At 40.4% G+C, this 23,558-nt stretch overlaps 1 protein-coding gene across 1 annotated transcript; it reads left to right on the top strand.

Moving 5' to 3' along the window:
- The first annotated feature begins 6,515 nt into the window (after positions 1-6,515).
- On the top strand, positions 6,516-23,485 carry LOC138951762 (zinc finger protein 830-like). The gene is made up of 9 exons (XM_070323316.1): positions 6,516-6,645; positions 9,568-9,667; positions 10,373-10,478; positions 11,048-11,084; positions 13,237-13,403; positions 13,960-14,078; positions 18,278-18,355; positions 19,400-19,476; positions 21,397-23,485. The coding sequence occupies exons 1-9, from the start codon at positions 6,530-6,532 to the stop codon at positions 21,551-21,553; spliced, it is 957 nt and encodes a 318-aa protein (XP_070179417.1). The 5' UTR covers positions 6,516-6,529; the 3' UTR covers positions 21,554-23,485.
- Positions 23,486-23,558: the final 73 nt, after the last annotated feature.

Here is a 23,558-nt window from a genome sequence, read left to right as displayed (position 1 = left end):
GGTTTTGTGATTATATCTGCGGCTTTTTTGTGTGTACGCCATGTATGCAGATTGTGTAGGTATATTAGTATTCATGTGTGAGTGCATGTGTATGTGTGTGTTGTATGTATGTGTGTGCGCCTGTCTGTATGCGTGTGTGTGTGTGTGTGTGTGTGTGTGTGCGTGTGTGTGTGTGTGTGTGTGTGTGTGTGTGTGTGTGTGTGTGGGTGTGAACGTGTGTCTGTGTGTCTGTGTGTATCTGTGCATGTGTGTGGTGATAGCATGTGTGTGTGTATGCGCACGCGTATGTGCGAGCGCACGCGTGTGTTTGTTTGCGACTGCATGGATTTAAACGATGAATTTGCTTTTGTACTCCTGTTCTTTTTGTGTCTTAATGCTGTATTTTGGTTTTGTACATGTGTATAGCAATGTCACTGTAAAGCGCTTAGAGCTTCTAGGTAAGCGCTCTATAAGTTTCCATTATTATTATTATTATTATTCAACTAGTTTTCAGTTGTTGAGTATGTATGACGATTTTTGTCAATCCTTAGATAAGCAGTTGACGTCTCAGGCTGTTTTCTGTGATATATCAAAAGCCTTCGACAGAGTGTGGCATAAGGGTTTGTTGCATAAATTATATGCTATAGGCATAAGAGGTGTTTTATTAAAATGGTTTGAAGATTATTTGACAGGCAGGTTATAAGCCGTTGTTATCCAAGGCAGGAAATCGACATACGGACGTGTTTGTTCAGGTGTTCCCCAAGGTTCTGTTCTGGGGCCCTTGTTGTTCCTTGTGTACATTAACGATATTGTCATTGATATCGAATCTGTAATTAAACATTTTGCTGATGATACCAGTTTGTATTTATCTCTAAATGATGCAAACACGCGGACACAGATCTTAAATGCAGACTTAGCCAAAATTGCACACTGGGAGGAAAAATGGAAAGTTAATTTCAATAAATTTAAAAACAGATTTGATGACCTTTTCTAGAAATAGAATGCCTGAAACCCTTCCTCTTGTATTTGATGGAACAATTCTGAGAGAAAACCACGTTCACAAACATCTTGGTGTACTGATTCAGAGCGACTGCAAATGGGAATCACATGTTCAGTCAATTATATCTAAAGTACGTGTTCTTCTCTCATGTTTTCGGTCCTATAAGTATCGCCTTAGCCGAAAGGCACTTGAACTTATGTATAAATCTTTTATTATTCCCCATTTTGATTTTTCTGACGTCATTCGGGACAATTGTTCTGACAGATTAGCTACTTTATTAGAAAACTTGCATCTTGATGCCATAAGAACCATTATAGGTGCAGTTCGTGGCACGAGTCACCAAAAACTGTACGATGAATCAGGATTTACAACACTGAAGGAGAGGCGAAAAAGACACAAATTGATTTTGTATTTCAAATTAGTTAATGCACGCGTGCCACCATACTTACTAGAACGTCTGCCTCCTCTCGTTGCTTCTGTGAACCCTTACCATAGACGAAGACCACTTGACAGACAGACTTCCCACTCTCGAACTGAACTGTATAAAAAGTCATTTTTTTCTGTCTTCGACTTCCCTGTGGAATTAGCTTCCAGATACTGTAAAAACAACTTGATTCTATTGGGTTATTTAAAAAACGTATTAGTTCTGATGATTCTGTTGTTCCCTCGTATAGATACACATCTGATCGAAAATCAGAAATTATCCATTGCAGACTGAGATTGAGGATCAGCAATCTGAATAGTGATCTATTTGACAGACATTTAATTCCCGACCCGTCATGCACTTGTGGTTATCCTGTTGAAAATGCGGAGCACTATATTTGTCATTGCCCCTTATCTCTTCAAATACGTGAAGTCACCTTGTCAACACTGCCCAACTATGATTTGCTAACCGCTGATGATTTTCTGTATGGCAATAGAGACAAGTCAGACAGCGAACATGCATTGTTATTTGACCAGTTATTCAGGTTTATCTTATTAAGCAAACGTTTTGAATAATGAATGCATTTATCTCATCCATGTTCGAAACGACCATGTGCAGTACTGTTTACATTTCCTTGTTCTGGTAGTATTCTATTTTCAACCATGTGGAAGTCATTGTATGCGTGTGTGTGCGTGTGCGTGTGAGTGTGCGAGCGCGTGTGAGTACTGTTGTTAGTTTAGCATTGTGTTTTTTGTTCCTTGTATTGTTACATGTTTGTCTACCATAATTTACCATTATTATTTTGACATCTTTCTGACCTGGTCTCCCTCTACACTCCCTCTTGCACCCTTCGTTCTTCTGATGATGCTCGACTTCTCCGTCAAGGTCGCTTTAAACGCAAGGCTCATGGCTTCCGCACGTTTTCGTACTATGGACCTCAGTTATGGAATTCACTCCCCTTTCAATTACGTCACTCTCCATCCATTTCATCTTTTAAGTCCAATTTGAAAACTCACCTGTTCCAACAACACTACGGATAGTTCCTTAGTATAGAGTCTGGGGATGTGAGATGTGCATGATGTGTTGTTTGAATCTGACAGTGATTGTATGATTTTTGTATCAGTACATGTATTGTTGTCACGCGCTTTGAACTTCTGATAAGGCGCTTTATAAATGCCCGTTATTATTATTATTATTATTATTTATTATTTCAAACTTGTTATATTAAAATCGTCCGCCAAATTTCTCATAAGCCTAGCTTGTTGTGCTCCATGTTCCTTATTTCATGTATGCGGCAATAGTTCCAATGAAATTCATTGAATAAACTTGTTTAAACCAACAGAGTCAAAGGAAGATCGGAAGTCACTTACTCAAGGCTCTTGTTCAGGTCCCATAATTATGGTCTACGAGTGCAGACGGATTCATCCCAAAAGAAAATTCCTGTTGAACACTTCGGGATAGTAGCGTGTGAGCTTTTGTCAAAAAACGGTTAAAATCTGTGCAATCTGGTGCATTCTGGGCATCATTTTCAGGGCTGTAATAGTGTTGTGATCATGTTAAAAATCCCATTTTAGCCTCCCCCCACCACCATTCAACACACCTCCAAACTGGTGAAAACAACACTACTGTGCGCTGGCTTCATTGAGACCGGCGCCCGGTCGCGTTGCGCGATATTCACACGGATCGTTTTTGCGGAAATTTTTCAACTTCACCGGAATAAATTTGACTTTACCGGATTTTGAAAACGGCTTTATCGGATTTCCGGCAATTACCGGAAAAGTAGCATGCCTGACAAAATCCCCAACGAACATGACTTTGATCGTCTTTGACATGAGGATCAAGTGACCCAAACTGGCACGTCTCCCCGCCATTGTTTCTGAATTTAACCCATTGTTGATATTAAAGTTTACAGGCGCTAAAATAAATCCAAGCTTAATGCAAAGAAGCGACAATTAGAATCTATGCCAAGCGTGTCCACGTTGCTGGGATGAAAAACACATTTCTAGTTTCGGTTTTGGCTACACGTACGCAGACTCGATCTCGAACCAGTCGAGGTCACACTGAGCGAGTGACAGCCGGACGTGGTAATGTCGACAATGTCAATGATCTCACTCAAACTCAAAGATCTTGAACAAATTTCAAGATCTTTGCCTACATTCAGAACAGTCATAGAGCAACATAGATCAACATACCTTGATATTTCGTCTTCGGAAAGACCGACCCGTAGCCTGACCTTTCCACCAAGGAAGGCGGCATTCTCGCCGCCTGCTTTGGTCTGGCTTGAATCCACAAAATATAACAGAAGTTCGATGACAGTACCGCTGCACGCCATTTTTGATCTTCGAATTCGAATTTGACTGAATGCACTCAAAACTTTTGCACGAAGCCCTTCCATTTGATGAAGTTTGGCAGACTTTTGCAATTTGCCTTCTGATTGGATCTCTTTTTGTGTGTGATTGGTTCTCTTAAAGGGAAGCAATCGCTGTCAAAATCATATTTCTGAATGTGTTGTTGCTTCCCCTTCAATCGGGATTGGCTCCTTGACGAATTGAGGATCATAGAGTGATACAGCTGTGAAAAATGTACGTTGAAAATAAAATGCTTTGCAATAATGCCCATCACGATCACGAAAACAAATGACGATCACGATCACGAGACTTGATTTTTTTGTCATCACGGATCACGGGCAAAGTCCCATCACGATCACAGAAATGGAAATTTCGGCAATCACGGTCACAGAAAGGTCAAAAAACGCCAATCACGATCACGATTTTAAACCCTTTGGGGCCCTCCTTTACGTAGCGTTCATTAATTAATTCCTATTGTTTACATGTGCCAATAATGTTATAAAACTGTACCTAAGGGGATATAATAACGATTGGCTGTAGCTTTCGAACACAGAAACAATTATTTCAGTATTGCAAAGTGGTGTTGATAGTGTCGAATGTAAACAGAACAGTCTCAAAGTGAAAGTGGATGTTTTCCGGAAATTGCGAAGTTAACAAGAATACAGAAAAGCGCGCTTTCCTGCTTAGCACAATACGCTACCGCGCTAATCTGGCGTGTCAATATCACTACGTTTTGTACGTGGAAGGTGAGCGATTTCCTTCACGCGGGGATTGACGAAGCTGTACTGTCTGTGTTAACGGTCTATGAATAGCCCAAGTCCTGGAGAACTGTTGCTAAACATAGCAATAAACTTTATAAAGAATTAATTATTTCTCGTAATTGGTAAGGACTTCAAACCTAAAACTTTGCAGGAAGCTTAATTTATACATCCCCGCAACGATGGGAAAAGCCCTGGAAGTAATTAAATAGGACAATGTCAGCCTTTAACTTTCTTAGCTTGTTTTGAATACAACATATCATGTCTATATGTTTTTGGAATCAGAAAATGATAAAGATTAAGATGCAATCATTTTTAGATCGATTTCTTAAATCTTAATCGTAGTACTAAATAATCTATTTTTGTTAATTGTGATCACATCTTAAGAATAAACATGACATATGTATATATTTTTAGATTGTGACTTGGAATAATAGGCCGTGAAAAGTAGGATATGCGCCGAAATGGCTGCGATCTGCTGGCCGATGTGAATGCGTGATGTATTGTGTAAAAAAAAATCCATCTCACACGGCATAAATAAATCCCTGCGCCTTGAATATGTGCACGATATAAATTGCATAAAATAAATAAATCCCTGCGCTTAGAACTGTACCCACGGAATACGCGCGATATAAGCCTCATATTGATTGATTGAGAGATTCAGAATTTGATGAAGAATATGATGCAATCAATTTTAAATCTGTTTGCAAAAAAATGATTTCAATGACAACTTTAAGGAGCAAACTCGTCAGTTAATTTTAAAGCCCCCGAGCTGAAATATAATACCAAAGTCTGGGCTTTGTCAAAGATTACTTGACCAAAATTTCAACCAATTTGGTTGAAAAATGAGGGCGTGACAGTGCCGCCTCAACTTTCACAGAAGACATTTATCCAAAAAAATCAAAAAAATCTGGGGATATCGATCATAACCAGAAACTCTCATGTGAGGTTTCATGAAGATCGGTCGAGTAGTTTTCTCTGAATCGCTTCACACAGACAGACAGACACACACACACACAGACACACACACCCACACCCACACAAACACACACACCAGGACCCTTATCTCGATTCCCAGTCAATGTTAAATCAAAACTTGGCTAAATGTAAAAAACACTCATTAATCATTATTTACACTATTTATGTAATCAAAGGCAAATACAGAGAGAGAGGCAGTGTGGAGGCATGCCCAGTGCTTACACCTGAACACACACACACACACACACACACACTGACACACACACACACACACGCACACACACTGACACACACACTGACACTCACACACACACACACTACACATACACACATACAGAGACACACAATCACACACACACACACACTGACACACACACACACACACACACACACCGTCGCACACGCAGACACACTGATACACAGTTACAAACAAACAAACAAACAAACAAACAAACCAAACATCCTGCCCCCTCCCTCCTCACCCCCACGGGGCCACCCCTCAACCCCCGTGTGACGTTTTCATCTTTCGCCGTGGTCATATTTCGATTCTCGGCCTCGTTGATCTAGTATAAACTCCACACTGAACAAAACAAAAAAACTTCGATAGTAGCCTACTGATGAGCGACTGTGTACCTTACATTCATGGGGCCAAATTTGTTCAACCAGTTTGTTTGTATTTAACTTAGAAATTTGATTTATCCTAAAATGTTTCCCTTCTTATTCAAGGGACGTAACCACTCGGTACACGTTTTCGAAGAAATCGATTTTGGGGGTGAAATCTATTAAATTTCACCACTAATTTTCTTCACATGCAAGAAACTGGGGGGTTCACGTCGTCTGCTACGGTTGACGTTAATCTAGCGTTGTTTTCGTATAAGTAAAACACAATGGTTTTAGGTAGATTACTGTGTTATGCATGTGTTCATTAGGTCCTAAAGCAACGATTTAAGCGCGTATGTAGTTATTTAAAATCAAACATTCTTGTGATTCTGCAAATTGTTTTTTTATACGAAACTATTGCTAGGAAGTAAACGCAGACAAAATGGCGTCCAAGAAAGCCAAGAAAGTTGTCTCCCAGGATCAGTTGAGGCGTTTGATGCGACAGAAGCAGTTCTCAGTCAAGACTGTGACCAGTAAAATAGAACACCCTTTGGCAAAGTAATGTGAAGTCCAATAATTTTAGTTTCGCCATTGTGTTTCACACAGTTACACAACCCCGCGCTTCCTTTTCAACCTCTTTCTTTCTTGAGCTTTCTCTCTCGCTCACGCTCTCGTTTGCAGTTAGACTGTTTCTGCGCATAATATATTTCAGAACAGAATCAAAGTATGAGTGATGAAGAACAAGACAGCTGTGTTCCAATTATTATACATAGCAGGCTGGTCTGTGTATCTGGATCTGGATCTGGATGTGGTACATTGCAGTAGCCAATAATGGCTGTCGTCGCAATGGGCGAGAGGGCGCAGCGTGACGGAGTTTAAAAACTTTCTATACATGCATGCCCTTCCAGGTTGGTGGTGTCAACTGCTGGAATTTGGGCAGTGTTTAAAAGCAGGATAAAAACACCTGGCGGTGCGCCTATGGTGGTGGGGCCCTGCCAACACCTGATGTAAATGTGTTGGCAGTTGCTGAATGTACCACGGAGTCTTGTAGGCGGTTCCATTCAGCCGGCGTCCTGACAAAAAAAGAGTTTCTATACGGTTCAGATCGGCTATCCGGAATTTTGAAGGGTCTCGAGTTGTTGTAGACTCGCTTCTCAACGGGGTTTTCTGATGACGTGCACCCGTAAAACTTTGTTGATATAATTTTCCGCTTGGTCTTATCTGCGGTGGTGAGGAAACTTTCTGGGGGTATGGCTGGTACTTGTCCTCCCGTTATTTTATATAGCATTGTCAGGCGGAGTTGTTTGCGCCGATCTGCAAGTGTGGGTAGGTTTAGTCGCTGTAGCATTGCTGTGATGCAGCCAGGTTCTCTGGATCTGTAGTCTTTGCAGATGAATCTGGCTGCCTTGTGCTGTACCTTCTCGATTTTGTCGATGTCCTGTTTTAGATATGATGGTGCGTGCAGGCTTAAAGTAACGGCCAAATCCCAAAATGTTAACTCGCCAGCCGGACGATTAACTGCAAGAGAGTCACTAGCCCGCAAGAAATGTTGCTGGCCCGGTGAATACCAAAGTTGCTGCATCTGGTTTAAAACTTGATATAACAACCAAAAATGTTGCATTTGACCAGAATGGCACTGGCCAGCTTGGCAAGTTGCCAGGCGGTTTCTATACTAGCCCGGCGGATTTTTTACTCGCCCCTGGCGACCGGGCGGATGATTTGGCCATCTCTGTCAATGTAAGTGCATGTCAGGATTTTGATACAAGTGTTACTGTTACAGAGAAGTGAGTCAAACTTAAATGATTCACGGCACTTGCAATCATCATTTTTTAGCAGTTATAATTATAGTACCTTGAGATTGTACCTAAAGGTATTTTGAGAAGTTTTCTCCAGAATTAGCCCTGTGAGCTAGAGTGAAGGAAGCTAAAGGAAAGGAGAACCTCACATTGGGCTGAATCGTATTTTTACCACCTGAAGCATGTTGAGCTTCTTATGTGTCACTATATCAGCCTCTCCCTCAATAGACCCTATCGGCATTCCAAGCTCTCGCAACCTTCATAGCCTAGCAAAGCATGTGACACAGCTATCTCGCGTGAGCTGCAAAGGCTGAGGTTCGAAGTTTTCATGATGTTCAAAGCATAATGAAGATTGTGTCTCGCAGATATCTCGCCAGAGCTGCTCAGAGTCAGATACCAAAAAGGTCTATTCTCCTTCCCATCGCAGTCCCTTTTAGACTTTAGATTCAACACTTTGTTGTTCAACTGTAAAGCATCGGGAAGCAAATTGGTTTATGTCTGTATTTTGGGTGTTGATAATAATGTGCTGTGACTCATCATTCATTCAATGATTCATCATCATTGGCATACAGCGTAGTCTCATGAGACATCGCTTGATCAGTTGATGCACCCCGTGTCAGTCCATGGATGTGCTGCAACATCTTGTGTGACTGAAGAGCCCGATCCACGAACGGCAGTCTCTGCTGCAGACAAGACATGTGAAGCTCGAGGGCTGGGAAGAAGGTGACGCAGCAGACTGCGTTTTGGGCAGACCCTTCTCTGCTGCTTTTTGGTGCCTGCTCTTGTCAGCCTGTTATGAGCCCTGCTTTGACAGTGTGTCTCCAGCAGTCACGGTCTGCCGCAGTCTCTTCCCAGTCATCTGGATTGATGTCGTACGCTTTCATGACACGTTTGCAGGCATCCTTGAACCTCAGTGCTGAACGCCCCACTCAGGTGCTGCCCGATACCAGCTGTCCGTACAGGACATCTTTTGGTAAGCGACCGTCTTCCATGTGCCATACATGATCAAGTCATCTGAGGCGCCACTAGCTTAGGAGAGATGACATGCTTGCATGTTCTAGGATGTTGCTGTTGTGGATGTGGTCTTGCAATTGTTCTCTCCTGATACGTCGTAGGCAGCGCATGTGGAAGGTGTTGAGGCTGTGTTCCTGGTGCATGTAGGTTGTCCATGCTTCACTGCCGTATAAAAATATGCTCAGGACACGGGCATGCCTGGTAAACGCCCATCTTTGTATTCTCTGTGAGAAGCTTGTTTTTCCACATCCGTTTGGTCAGTATGGCCATGGTGTCGGTGGCCTTTCCAATACGCCTATTGAGTTTAGAGTCCAGGCTATTATTCATGGAGATGGTCGAGCCAACTTCAAGGGTGTGATCGCCGAATTGGATGGAGGGAGCTTGGCTGACATCTTGAGACCGATATTTTTCTTCTTCAGACTGATTGTCAGGCCAAATACTCTGCAGGCATGTGAATGGCAACTGATGAGTCTCTGAAGGGCAGGCTCCTCTGTATGTGTTGTGAGAGCTGCCTCATCAACTTAGTTTAAATAGTAAGTAACAAATAAAGGAATTGATGACGTTTTAGTTTGTATATATATATATATATATATAATTTGTGTACTAAGCTGTAATTGTTTAACTTTTAGGTAATTTAGCATCTCATTTTGTGAATTGTGTGTTTTGACAGGTACAACGGCCTTGAGCAATTGGTGTGCACATTATGCAATACAGTCATCAAGAATAACAACTTGTGGGTGCCGCACATTCAGAGCAGCAAGCATAAGGAGGTAAGGAAACATGAAAGATTTGTTATTTGCTGTGATTTAATATTGTTGCAATGAATGCAGAATAGATTTAGAAAATGCTACTCATCATTTCATTTCATGAACACTCCGAGTCAAATCCGTGTAAGAGGCTTAAACTGACGGGGACAACCAAGCCACCATTATGCACCGACTTGACATAGATCAACAGCCGTACCTTTAGAATAAGGTATGTGGAGAGGTTAAGCCCTGCAGTGCCTCATTTGAACAGACAACTAAAGCTTGATGTTTCCATCACACTTTATCTTTTAGATCTTCATGGGATATACAGGTTACAACACTCGTGATTTTTTGTATGGCTTGTATTTCAGTCAAGACCCAGCGGGAATATCAAAGGGACTCACTCGCCAGAGGCTCGTGAGTCCCTTGATATTCATCCGCTGGGTCTTGACTGAAATACAAGCCATATAAAAAAACACTCATGTTGTAACCTCTATATATATATTATATTCATGAACTACCACAGATCTTTCCAGGCTTTTACTTTGTACATGAGCAGCCTTCCATTTGGAGTGGACACATGCAAACAATATAGCCTGTCTGGAAAAAGCTAAAAGTATCACTGACTTAATAAGAACTGCTTTATTTATTTGTTTTGTTGGTAATGGTGCCATCACTTATTATCTTTAGATTTTGTTCAGATGTCTGATGTGTTTTGTCTCTTTGCAGAAATACTTGGCATCAAAGACACAGGGACCTGCAAAGCCTGCTGAGGTTGTAGGGAGCAAGCGGAAGTTGACAGATGCTGAAATACTGGCAGCTAAAAAAGCAAAAGGTTTTTGGTTGTATCTGCTGCTCTCTCTTTATGTGTACACGTACATGTGTCTCTGTTTTTGTAAATCGGTCTCCTCTGTCTGTCTGTCTCTCTCTCCTCCCCTCTCTCTCTCCCTCTTTCTCGCTCCCTTCTGTGTGTGTGAGTGGTAATATTTTTTCCTTTGAGATCTTTGTTTCATTATTGTGCAATAGAAACGCAGAAGAAGAAGTTTCATTATTGATATTTTGTGCATGAAAGAGTTTTGAAGTCTGAAGAGTTGTCCAATATGTTTGTGGATAAATTATATGTTCATGACTCACAATTCAATTTTTAACTTCTATGTCTCAAAATGGAATTTTCGTGAGCAGTTATTTCTTCCTGGAATGAGAAAGCAAACGCCTACAGGTTGAAGGTTAGGTCTGTACTGAAGTAAGGTAATGAAAGTTTTAGACAATGGATCATTGTTTTTTTGTTTGCTGAAAGATAAGTTTTAAATTTTATGGTGTGAAACATTGTAATTAGAATGCAGAATTTTATGTTGTGTAGGTTACTTTTAACCTTTACTTTCTTTCCTCTTTTTTCAATTTCAGTTTTGACATCAGATTCAAATGGACTGAACACTTCCAAGTAAGTAAGCATTGCCGGTGAATCCCTGGCGTATAATTGAACCACACGATGAAAACAAACTACAGCAGACTTCCACTAACTCGCGGTCTTTGGGGTCCAAAGATTTTTGATCGCGATATATCCGATTCGCGATGCAGTTTGTGGTCCAATTAAAGGGAAGAAACCGCGTTCTCTTCTGAGTCAGAGAAAAACGCGGTTATTTCTCTTGTTGGTCACAAAGAGCCTGTGAGCGTCACGTTGGCGTGTGTGCGTTTGCCGTGTGAGTGCATGCGTGTGTGTGTGTGCGCGTGCGCACGCACGGCTGGCATGTGGTTGTGCTACAATGTTCATGTGTATGTGTTACTGCGTTTCTCGCAAGTGTGACGCTTCTGTTGGCAACTAAGTTCTCAAAAGATTAACTGCGATGACACGTTTTCTTTTATCGGCAGATGACGATTTCTTTTCTTTTTTCTCCGACTCGTACGTCGTCACAAACTTACTAGTTAATCAGACACAGACAGACACAGACGTACACGGTACGCGTAATAGCGACTCACTGCTGCACACACACACTGTGACACTAACGGACAATGAACAGAACGCAAGCCATGGTGAATTATCACATTATTTTATTTCGTTTGGAAACGCAAGAAGCTGAAGCACTAGTCTTCATGGCGCCTGTAGAAAATCCGGGGCGTCTAGCTGAGATTGCGATTAGCGGGACTCGAGTGTTAAATTGCATGCCTGACAAGATTGCAGAAGACTGAAGCGCGCTTGATTGGCGCCTGTGGCCACCCTGACCGTCTAGCAGAGATCGCAATTAGCTGGACTCGAGTGTTCAACTGCACGCCTGACTGGCCATACTGACTGGTCAGACACTTAACCTCTATAGGCACGTGGCCAATTTGACGATACCAATCGTGGCATGAAAGTTCTTGACTGAGTGGGGCACGTGCGCGTGAAAGGTTTGTTATTCTTTTGTTCGCAGGTCTCGATCAACCCGTAATGTACACAACCTGAAAACACACATACACGTAGAACACTATTTGGAGAGACTGAGGGAGAGAAAGAGAGAGAGACTGATAAGATGAAATGACAATTTACTGCATGATGAAAGGCCATCGGACCCAGAGAGAGATAGCGTGGTTATGATAGAACATTTGTTCATGATCTGTACTATTTTTTGGCCTTTACGTGACTAATTTTGTAAAAAAAAAAAAAAAAAGTGCTCAGTGCAGCTCACAGCCTTTGTTTTGCGTTTTTCTTGCAGCTGAGTGCATTTACAGTTCAAAAATCCTCCTATGGTAGTAAAACAAACCCAAAACTACCCAACGACGACATCTGTGAAGCTCGACAGTTTCTTGTTCACGCGAGTGCATAAATTAACCTAGTTATTACGTGGTGTTTGGTCGGAGTTTGATTCAACTGAGTGATTCCGGCCTCCATTTTGTTTTACACAAACTCATGATGACGTCTGACATAGTTTGCTAGTGACTGTCTTTTTGTGCATGATGTGGTGATCTACCTGATCTAAATTTAGATCCAAAAATAGGTCAAGACCAGCCGGGTCCGAGTACGAAATTAATTCGTAAAAAAATCGCAGTTCTTGACTCTTTGGGTGCAAGTCAATGAAACTTGGTAGTTCTTCTAACGGATAGCTGCCTGAGGTATGACTAAAAGCCCCAGGGGCTCCGTGCACCTGGATTTGACAAGTTCAGTACCTTTAAAGGTCGGTCCTGTTTTTTTCGGGGTCCAAGAGGTCTCCGCGATATAGCCGAATTCGCGATTTAGTGGACAGCGAGTTAGTGGAAGTCTGCTGTATTCACCAATTTGCACACATATGCTGAACTGCTTTACCTCATTTGATTTTGATGTAATCTGTGTGATATCATATACTGTCATTTAACACATAGTTTGACCTTATTTGTTTGGAATATTATTAATTCTATGCAGCCCTGAAAGTCCAACAAATGATGTTCTCCCGTTTTGCTAGTGATTCTCAAAATTTTCTATCCAGAGAACAAACTTTACTAGCCAAACCAACAATTTGCTTCAGCAACTTTACTCGCATTTGGCGAGTAGATAAACATTTCTGCTCGCCAGTTACATGTTTTACTCGCCACTTTCAGGCCTGCTATGATTCCAACCTCATACTACATCTATTCTTTACTAGCTCATCAACAGCAAACAAAGTATCGGCATTAGCAGGGTATTCATCGTCTTCATCATCAGAAGGTGAGGATGAAGAGGAGGAGAAAACAAGTAGCAACAAGACCTCATTACAGCTTCCATCATCCTCAAACGACAGCAACAAGACAGGACCAAATGGGCTGCCTGCAGGTAATGTACCCTGAGAAAGTTTAGTTTTCTTTGCTGGCGTAGCTGTGATCTTCGAATGTGAGTTCTCAGATGGTGGAGAATAATGTTTGCTGTTGGTCAAATGTAAAAAGCAACAACCGGGGTTCATGTGTTTCAAAGGAAAGGTTGTGAATGATGCTTGCATGGAATTAACCAGTCTATTAATGGGAGCTGTGTATGCTGTCAGAAAAATAAGAATTAATCCTGTATGGACATATGACTGTGAATGAAGTAAAGACACAGGATTAGTTAGTCATCACTAAATGAGTTAATTTTTTTTTTTTTTTTTAGAAATTTATGTGTATGGATTTGGAATTTAAGTACAATTATTTGTTAAAATGCTGATTTGCTGAATATTCTGTTTATTCCCTGTTAATGCAACATAGAAAATGAAAAGAGTGGTATTAACCCATTGATACAAAATATTAAAACAGGCATAGTTCACACTTTGTTCATCCTCATTTTATGTACCAATAAAGGACATGTCTTTTTGCTGCTAGAAAATAGTCTTAACCCCTTCACCAATTGTTGTCCGCAGATTTCTTTGATGCCTCGTTCAAACCAGAAGGAGAAACTGCAGAGAGCAGCGCCAAGCCATCAGCCATGGCAGATGTTTTACCTGAGGGATTTTTTGACGATCCTAAGATGGATGCAAAGGTGAGTCCGTTCAGATAGCACAGCAGTCCCTCTCATGAACGGAAACCCTTGGGCCATTGCAAACCTGTGTACATTTCAGGTGGCCGGTCACAGGATGGGTGCCACGAAAGGCACTCAACTTGGCTGTATGGCACACTTTTTGGATCAAAGATTTCTTTTGGAGGGGTCATGTTACCGCCTTCCAAGTAAGGATACAGCAAAATTGACCTGGCAAAAACGTATGGTACCAATTAAAAAATTCTAGGAAAATTCAGAATAGGCATAACTTACCAAATTTGACATACACGGAGAAAGTCAAACCAATGATCTTATCAGAACAGCTTGTTTTGTTTCGCTGTCTTGCGTATTTCTTGTGTTATGCCATTCCTCGGAGGGTTTTGCATCAATTTTGAGGGGGTATTATCATTCTGATAATCATCGCTCCACGGCTATCGCCAGTTTCTCTCTGACAGCATGCTAAATTATTGCTCGAATCTATGAGTTATCTCCCATATGTTTTTCGCGAGCACTGATCTAAATTTGAGATCAGTGTTCGCGAGACGAAAATGATTGCAGATTGGCCGACTTCGACAGTGATCTCCGTTCTGTTCTTCACAGTTATGATAAAGACATCGTTCTAGGGTCAAAACAAGTCGAAATTTTGAGACTGCTGTCGGAAGGAGACCGTGATATATGGTTGCATCACTCTCAACTGGTTACAGAAAAAATCGTCTGCACCGGTGCGCACCGAAGCCAAAGTTGATTATCACGTGACACTTTAGAGTTGTTTGCACAGTATATACATCCACGAAAGATAGCTCGCTTGAAACTGTCTTACATATCAATTCCTTTGTAATTTAAAAATTACACAACACCATGAAAAATGATTATTGACGATCGCGAATCTGCTTATATCCATAACACATTACGAAAAGATCTAAATATGTAAAAAATCGATTTCCTCTCCAGAGAAGGAAAACCAAGGCATCCTGTCAGGGATAGAATGAGACCCGAAGGGAAGTAACTAATTTTTGACCCGAGTTCAGGATGGGGGTATTATGACTAAAAGCGCTGTATTTCAGCATTGACCTAGTGGATTGCTTTGAATAAGTCTCCTTTATCTCAATGAAACTTTGGTCTAAACTGAGTAGTTCAACAAAATAAAGCATGGTACTGTCATAGCTGATACATGCATTGTAGATGATATCATTATCAAGCCTCATAGTTTGGAATCTGGAAAAAATTTGTATCAAAACAGAGCAACAACGAAATAATTTAAGGCATATTTGTGTTATGATAGATAGATAGATAGATAGATAGATGCATTGTGGATGAGCCATCCCTTGTGAAACCTCAGGTGTAGCAATATATATGTGACCCTCCACCACGAAATGAGTCGCATGTCACCTCGCGCGGTTCTGCGCTAGGCTTAATATAAGTCCGGGGAGTGTCTGGTAACAGTGTGAGGGTCACCTTAGTCACAGGCTTATAACTCAAACAGTGTTCGCTCTTTTCTAAAACGGTTTTCACCACTGGATAGAGCATAACAAACTCTTTAGGAAAATGTAAAAATATGAAAATCATGCAAAGGTGACATGCGACTCATTCCGTGGTGGAGGGTCACATATATATATATATTTTTTTTGGGGGGGGGGGGGATTTTAAGCAAATGGTGTTTTAGTGTAGCAATGATTGTCTAAAATGTATTTGCACATCCACATTGAGGTTGTTTCGCGCAAAAATATATACATTTAAAAACAAATATTTAAATAAAGAAACATAATGGCCAATAGAGATTGTCTGCAGTGCTACTTTTCAGTGTGAACAATGTTTTATGACACAAATTCTGACCGCTATACAGAGTGAGAATCAGAAATATGTACCAGGAAGAGTCACAAGAAAGAGCAAATCATGCTTCAAATCAAATCAAATCAAATTATCTTGGTCATTCTCACATGGAGAAATTGCAGTGGTGGTTCTTGTAACATAAAGACAAACAAAACACTACAACATTATTAATATATTTAAATATACTAATTAATAACATTGTTCTCAACTAAACACCTGCTTGTGATTTTTGTTTGAGCGTAGCAAACATAAGCTTGGCAAAGGGTGGCCGAGTGGTAAAGTGCGCTTGCCTCGGAAGCGAGAGTTTGCGAGTTCGACCCTGGGTCGGGGCGTAAGCAATTTTCTCCCCCCTTTCCTAGCCCAGGTGGTGGGTTCAAGTGCTAGTCTTTCGGATGAGACAAAAAATCGAGGTCCCTTTGGGGTGTGCACGTTAAAGATCCCACGATTGACAAAAGGGTCTTTCCTGGCAAAAATGTATAGGCATAGATCAAAAATGTCCACCAAATACCTGTGTGACTTGGAATAATAGGCCGTGAAAAGTAAATATTCGCCGTAATGGCTTGAGATATACTGGCCGATGTGAATGCGTGATATATTGTGTAAAAAAATTAATATGTAAAGCGCGGAGAGCACAGTTAATTGTGGTTCGCACTATATAAGCTCTCATGATCAATAAATAGATAAATATATCAATTTGTTTTAGCATGCTACGCTGAAACCCTATAAATTAACAAAAAACCGAAAGTTATTGAATTTAATATATTTTATTAAGAGTATTTTGAAAGAGTTCTGATTATTTGATCACGTTTTTTTTATTAAAACAAAAACGGACACAGAAACATATACATTCCTGTAAAAAAAATGTATGATTACAATTATTTAGTTATGAATTAAATAGAGCTTAAACAATGACCACGAGTTGATTACTGGAAAATAAACCACGAGTGGGTATTTGCAGCCGCTTGGTAATTCACAAGTGTGCTCCGCACACTCGTGAATTACCAAGCGGCTGCAAATACCCACGAGGGTTTATTTTCCAGTAATCAACGAGTTGTCGTCATTGTGACGTCATGACATATCATGCTTGCCTACGTAGATTGTATGTTCGAAAGTCTGACTTCTGTTGGGAATTCGCGTGGTGAAGACTGCGGTAAATCTGTAGATGATACGAGAACAAGGATTGTCTCAGAAGAAACGACTAAATGTTTCAGACCGGTAACTTCATTTCAACATTGCACTATATAATGGACGTTCTATGTGACAGGAGAGTTTGCTGATTTTGTGTTAAGCATTGGAGAGATCGTCTGCTAGAATCAGAGATAGGTCGCTTCAGATTGCAGTTTCTGGAAATTTGCAAGGTTTGTTGCCTGTTAAAGAACTGGATTTTACACGTAATGTATGTCATGTACAGTAAGCAACAACAAAAACACACACAAAGCAAATGGCATCGTCTTGTCGACTAGTCACAGAAACAAACCTGGCGAGGTATGCGTGTACTTTATACACGTCAGCCATTGTTGTTACAGTTTTGAGTCAACGTTGTATTCTTCCGCGACAGGGTCCAATCGTCTGGGTTTCAAATGATGTCATGTTCTAAAAATGAATTCTAGTATTGATTATTTTTTAGCCCTCTTTATTCAAACTTCGAATAATCCACGTGTGATTTTTGGGTGAAAAGTAGTTCGTTCTAATTTCTCACGTGTCTAAAAATAATCAACTAGATTTAATCCACTCCTCGGTTGCATTACAGGAGTTGTATAAGCTTGATTTATTTTCGGTTAATTATCTCTATCTCTGTATCTGTCTGTTACGCTGCACTTGTAGAACAAGTCATCCAGATGTCTGGCATTGTTGCAGCGGAGTGGGGGGTGCGCAGCTAGTTCTTTATCGTCGTCTGGCTACTGCCAGCGCCGACTTGAAGCTCTCGGTCGATGCCGAGGTTACAGTTTCTTCATCTAATTGGTTCCAGGCCACTACTGTCTTTGGAAAAAACGAATGTCTGTATTGCTCAGTGTTACAGCGTGGCACAGTGAAGCATCTGCTATTGTTCCTGATGTAGTTGTCTACTGGATTCGAGGTGCTAAAGTCTCTGGTAGATTGACGTGGACGAATGAGGCGTCCTGGTTTTTGAGGGGTCAGGAACTTGTCAGGCGGGATTGCCGGCACCAGCCCCTCAGCGAGGTGAATTAGAAGTGTTGTGTCTCATTATTACATATATCTTTTTTGTCATGTTTATTGCAATTTTTTATTTGTATTCATGTAACCCTAGGGGTTTTTTGAAATAAATATTGACTTGACTTGACTTGACTATAACAGTAGACAGCTCTGGATATGCAACGACGTTGTTGACCATTTCTGATTCTGCTTTACAGGTGCGGAAGGTTGAGTACAAGGACAAGATGGAAGAAGAGTGGAAGCTGTTCCAGAGGTCCATGAAGGAGGAGGCACATGTAAGCATGTGTTGGCATAGATAAAAAAAAATGTCCACCAAATACCCGTGTGACTTGGAATAATAGGCTGTGAAAAGTAAATATTCGCCGTTTTACTGGCCGATGTGAATGCGTGATATATTGTGTAAAAAATTCCATCTCGCACGGCAGAAATTAATATGTAAAGCGCTTAGAGAACGTCAAGCGCTATATAAATCTCCCATATAAATAAATAAATAAATATATAATTATGTATCACGGTATTGTTGTTTCTTTAGGAGCTAAGCCTTCTGCATGGTACCTTCCGCCTATTCTGTTTGACACTGACAGATGACTAGCATGGTTACCTGCATGTTATAGTTTTTACTGTCTTTTTGCAGATTTTGAGATGATGTAGATACTTTAATTATTTGTGCCTGTGTAGGTATTAGACTAAAAACTGATTTACTTGGTTTAAAAATATTTATTTTACATGTTTTATGCCAGTTTTAAACAGTTTTCTGATGATAGTAAACAAGTAGGTGATTTCCACATGCAGATATCAGTGATTGCAGTGTAAATTTAAGCAACTGCTTCTCCAGCCTTTGACAGTTGTGTCTCTCATTGTCCGAGGCCTGCAACATTTGAGCTAAGCTTCAGCCAGGGCAGGGAGATAACTCAGTCTGTAGCGGGGCTAGCTTTAGTTGAATTATAACTTGAAACCAGTTGTCACTATCTGCGTGTGTTCGACCCCCACGTTCAACAAGGGATTTATATCCCATAGCCCATGTGTACACATTCTCCTCAGTGTCCAAACACTCCCCACAATTTGCACCATAAAGATCCCAAGTTCACAGCAAAAGTCTCGGGGCTTGGAAACACGAATACATGCATGCAGGAAAAAAGAAAGAAAAATGGGCAGCGCCATACTGTGTGGCAGCTTGCTTTCCCCATGAGAAAGCAGACCGAATTTTCATAAGGGTAACCTCACAGGAAGATAAGGTACTAAAACCAATACCAAGTTATGGATGCTTTTGACAAAAAATCACGTATGAGATAAATATTTCATCCATTATCTGTTTGCAGGTTTCTGAAGTCATCCTGGAAGAAGATGAGGAGGAGGCAAATGCAGAGCGCAACCTTGATGAAATCGATGATCAGATGTAAGCATGGTTACTATACAAGTGAATTATTTTTGAGAATTACTTTTTCTATAAAATGAGGCACACATGGACATTTATATCTTAAAGGCACAGTAAGCCTCCCGTAAACCATCACAGATACTGTCAGGCTTTTACACACAGTACAAACACCCTTCCATTTGAACGCTCACCAAACGGGAACATCCTAGGTGCCCTACGTAAAGAGCGAGCAATTTTTAAAGAATTAATTTTGCGGACTGTCTCAGGGACCGTGGTGCGTCTTGGCGCTACACCTAACTTTTAAAATCTAAATAATAAATTGACAGCTTGTTACACAAACATTCTTAAATCATAAAAGAATTCTTTTTTCATCAAGACAAGATCAGTACAATTCGACGTTTTGAAAGTTTGAAAAAAGAAAAGCCCGGAAGCAGGGTCACGCAAGGTCGTGGTCCTCTTGGCAGACGACGGTTTATGCCTATCGCCAGTTCCTCTGAACAGTCAAAAGCCATCACTAGAGTTCTTGTGAACCACAGCCGTTTGTTTCGTGTATAGTCAGAGGTACATAATAACGTGCTATTGCAGATAAGCTCACATCGAGTCGCATTCAAATTACTGACGACTACATTGTGAAAAAGGGAAACTGGATCACACAGGTTCACGATGGCTCAGGGGTAAGATAAACCACGCAAAAATAAATTCTTTGAAAATTGCTCGCTCTTTACGGAGGGCACCTAGGATGTTCTCAAGCGGTGAGTGTTTATATGAAAGGGTGTTTGTACTGTGTGTAAAAGCCTGACAGTATCTGTGATGGTTTACGGGAGGCTTACTGTGCCTTTAAAGGTCTTGATCACAATAAGGCTTAAACTCCTGGGATTTTGTTTTTCGTCAGCAAATTTAACTGTCTTTCAAATGTTTTCTGTTTTGCACAATAGGATTTGATAAAAGATAATAATAAACTTGTGTAAACATCTTCACACAAACACACAGAAACATGCATCATACATAGGTGCACTCACACACATTTTACATTTTAATCAGATTTTTATTGAAAAAAAAGAAATAAAAAAAAAGAAATACGAGGCTTATACAGACCTGTTTACCCCTAAAACATTGCATGTGTATTTTCTGGGAGCAAAATGAGGCAAATGTGTAGTTTTGTAATTGAATGTGTAGAATTTCTCGTCGACCTATCACAACAACAAGAACAATGATTGCTACTTTTTACCAAATGTATTGATTGACTGACGGAAAAATGGGAATTGCAGACAGTGCAATGAGCATGTTTTCCTTTCCGCGAAGACAAGGCATGGGTAGTCCTGATGATATTTTGGCAGAAAGACTTGGTTCGGCGCATTGCTCGTCTTTTTCTTTTTGGTCGGTGGCCTTTCGGAGTCATTTTCTTCACAGTTCTCATCTTCACTTTCGTGTGCTCTGCGTTCAGCCATTGTGTCGAAACGCCCGCATGGTTTGGCAGTAACGCTTTCAGTTGTGCCCGGCATTTGCTTGGAGAAGCCTATTCAGCATTAACAAGCTACAACGCAACGCCCGTGGGCGCTTTACGCGCTGCACGCAGCAAACAACTGCTGGCCGAAAACATGGATTGGAAAATGGATCGGTCAAGGGAGATGAAGAAAATTACGGATTGTGATATGCGTAGCCGAAACAATACCGTTTGCGTGCAGGGACGGGGCGGTGTGAGAGCACAACGGGACAAGGAACAGATGTAAATACAAAACAAACAAAAAAAAATAATTTTTTTTTTTTTTTAAATACCGTTTGCGTAGAAAACGACAGACTTGCGTAGTTGCGTAGTATATTATTCAAATTCGTAGTTTACTACGCTCAATGTGTAGTGTAAACAGGTCTGCTTATATGCTGAGAGTGCTCATTTTTCCTTGTTAGTATCTAATCATTTCTCTTGTGTTGCTTTGTTTCCAGTCAGAGATGGCAGGAGGTGGAAGACCTTCACATCAAGAAGGACACCATCGCCAAGACAACAGGAGATGACGACGACAAAGACAAGGACAGTGATGATCTGGGCGATGAAGATTTGGATCAGTTTCTGGATTGGCGAGCCAAGAAATCGTGGAAATGAGAATGTCAAGATTTACCTCAGTTTCTTACTGGCGACTGAAGTAATCATTTGAGTGAGAATATGAAACGTTGATGGGAACAGATTGTAATTTGGTGACCTGACATGTCATGCAAGTGAATGTTAAGAGTTACGAGAGATTGGAGAGATGAGAGATTGGAGTTTTTGAACAGACTCTTGACTGGCAGATCTTGAAGTGAGAGCGACCAGTGGAAAATAACACGAATTGTGTTTGTATATTTGCTTCAGTGAGGATAATGAAATGAGAATGAAAGTTGGGATGCGAGTGCAGTGTGCAACACGAGTGAACAGTGCTTAACGGCAAAAACATGACTTTTCAAATGCTTCAGTTTCTTTCAATATGTCAGATTCAAGAGTTCCTAAACAGGGGCAGAAAGTAATTTTTTTCTCAGACTGGAAGTAAATCGGTTCATTCTGGCAAGTTTTGACAGTAGCTTGATACTGTTGAAAGATTTGAAGGCCTCGACTTAACCCTTACACTGGTGCAATTCTGTAACACATGTTACATAGCCACTGGTGAATTAACAGAGAGAAAAATAAAGAAAAACGGTCATATAGGTTTTCGCATCCATGGGAGGTAATCGGAACCGACCAAACATACTGAGCCAGTAGTGTGACATATGTCGTGACAACCAGGTGACAGTATATGTCGTGACAACCATCTAAGGGTTAACAGTGGAAATAGTGATTGTGAAGTAGCGATTGCTAATGTACCTACATGGGAATTGATCAAGCCGAGCAAAAGCTGGCTAATTTGATTTATTTTTTCCCCATGAAACTTTCAGAATGTTCCTTTGAGTTTACAACTGTTTTTCATTTGAATGTCCCAACAGGATATTACTTGCTGATACAAAAGCCATGGTTAAAAAAGAAGCCATGCTTGAAAATATGTTGCGGATGTATGAAAGACACCCAGTGGACCAGATGTGTCCACTACAATTTGCAGATTGCATGTCATGAGAGGATTTGTTGTCAAGATAATAGACATAAGGACAAAAAAAAGCGCATTTTGTTGGGATAAGACATGCCATCTGATCGCAGGCACCCCATTACTAAGTTTGAATGAGATGTCATTTAATAAAATGACACAGTATGAAATACTGTTTTGTTATTGTATTGAAATTGGTAAATGTTTACATTTGATTTAAGTTGCACACACACACACACACAAATATTTCAGCAAGATGCAGAGGTTTAAAATACGAACCTTTATTTGACATGTTTCAGACTGGCACTTGTGCTTGATCAAGACATTTCAGAATGAAGACAATCTCTCTTCAATTTCAAATGAGAAATAAATATCCTTGATGATTCGCATATCTTTTTACTTCTTTTGATGGAGTCATCCTCAATAAAATAAACAAAGACCCAAAAGTCCAGAGAAACGTGAGAATTACCATTCCTGAAATGTGTATTCTGATCATAATGGAAATGAATATAGTTCTGTTTCATGTGAGGCTGACTGTTTCTTCAGGTACTTTGAAGTTCTTTCCAGTTCAGAAGGTTGCTCTATTCTTTCCATTGCTCATTACTATAAAAAATATGATAGGCAGCTTCTTTTTTAACTGATGATTTGTCGGTTAATATGAAATAAGAAATTAGAATAGCTAATTAGCCATGTAAGATTTCAGACTTTATTCAGAGATTTTCATCAGTGATCAGGCACTTTGAAGGGCATGAATAACTTAAAATATTTGACATTTGCCTTGGACATTTTAAGGCTGTCAATGAGTTTGTAAGCACATAATTTTACATTACTGATAAACCTAGGGATTCTTTTTGTTGTTTAGCTGTCACAGATTAAACAAGAGAAATGATAAAAGTACAGGATTAATATAATTGTCACTTGCTGAACAAGATGTGGTCTGTGATATATCCGACAATGGATTTACAATAAACGTGTTTGGAATAATCTGTATGCTTCATTGCACCTGCAGTATTTTTTTTAAAGTCTAGTCTTTTAATGAGTTTGATATAGTGACAGGAA

This window comes from Littorina saxatilis, linkage group LG17, assembly GCF_037325665.1.
Source record: "Littorina saxatilis isolate snail1 linkage group LG17, US_GU_Lsax_2.0, whole genome shotgun sequence".
Taxonomy (NCBI): domain Eukaryota; kingdom Metazoa; phylum Mollusca; class Gastropoda; order Littorinimorpha; family Littorinidae; genus Littorina; species Littorina saxatilis.
The sequence above is the reverse complement of the archived record's forward strand: the minus strand, read 5'-3'. Positions and strand labels throughout refer to the sequence as shown.

Excerpts from the sequence above, each read along its gene's own strand:
- LOC138951762 (XM_070323316.1), top strand. The coding sequence starts at position 6,530 with ATGGCGTCCAAGAAAGCCAAGAAAGTTGTCTCCCAGGATCAGTTGAGG. Across the intron at positions 18,356-19,399 it reads CCATGAAGGAGGAGGCACAT|GTTTCTGAAGTCATCCTGGA; the intron begins GTAAGCATGTGT and ends ATCTGTTTGCAG. Across the intron at positions 19,477-21,396 it reads GATGAAATCGATGATCAGAT|TCAGAGATGGCAGGAGGTGG; the intron begins GTAAGCATGGTT and ends CTTTGTTTCCAG.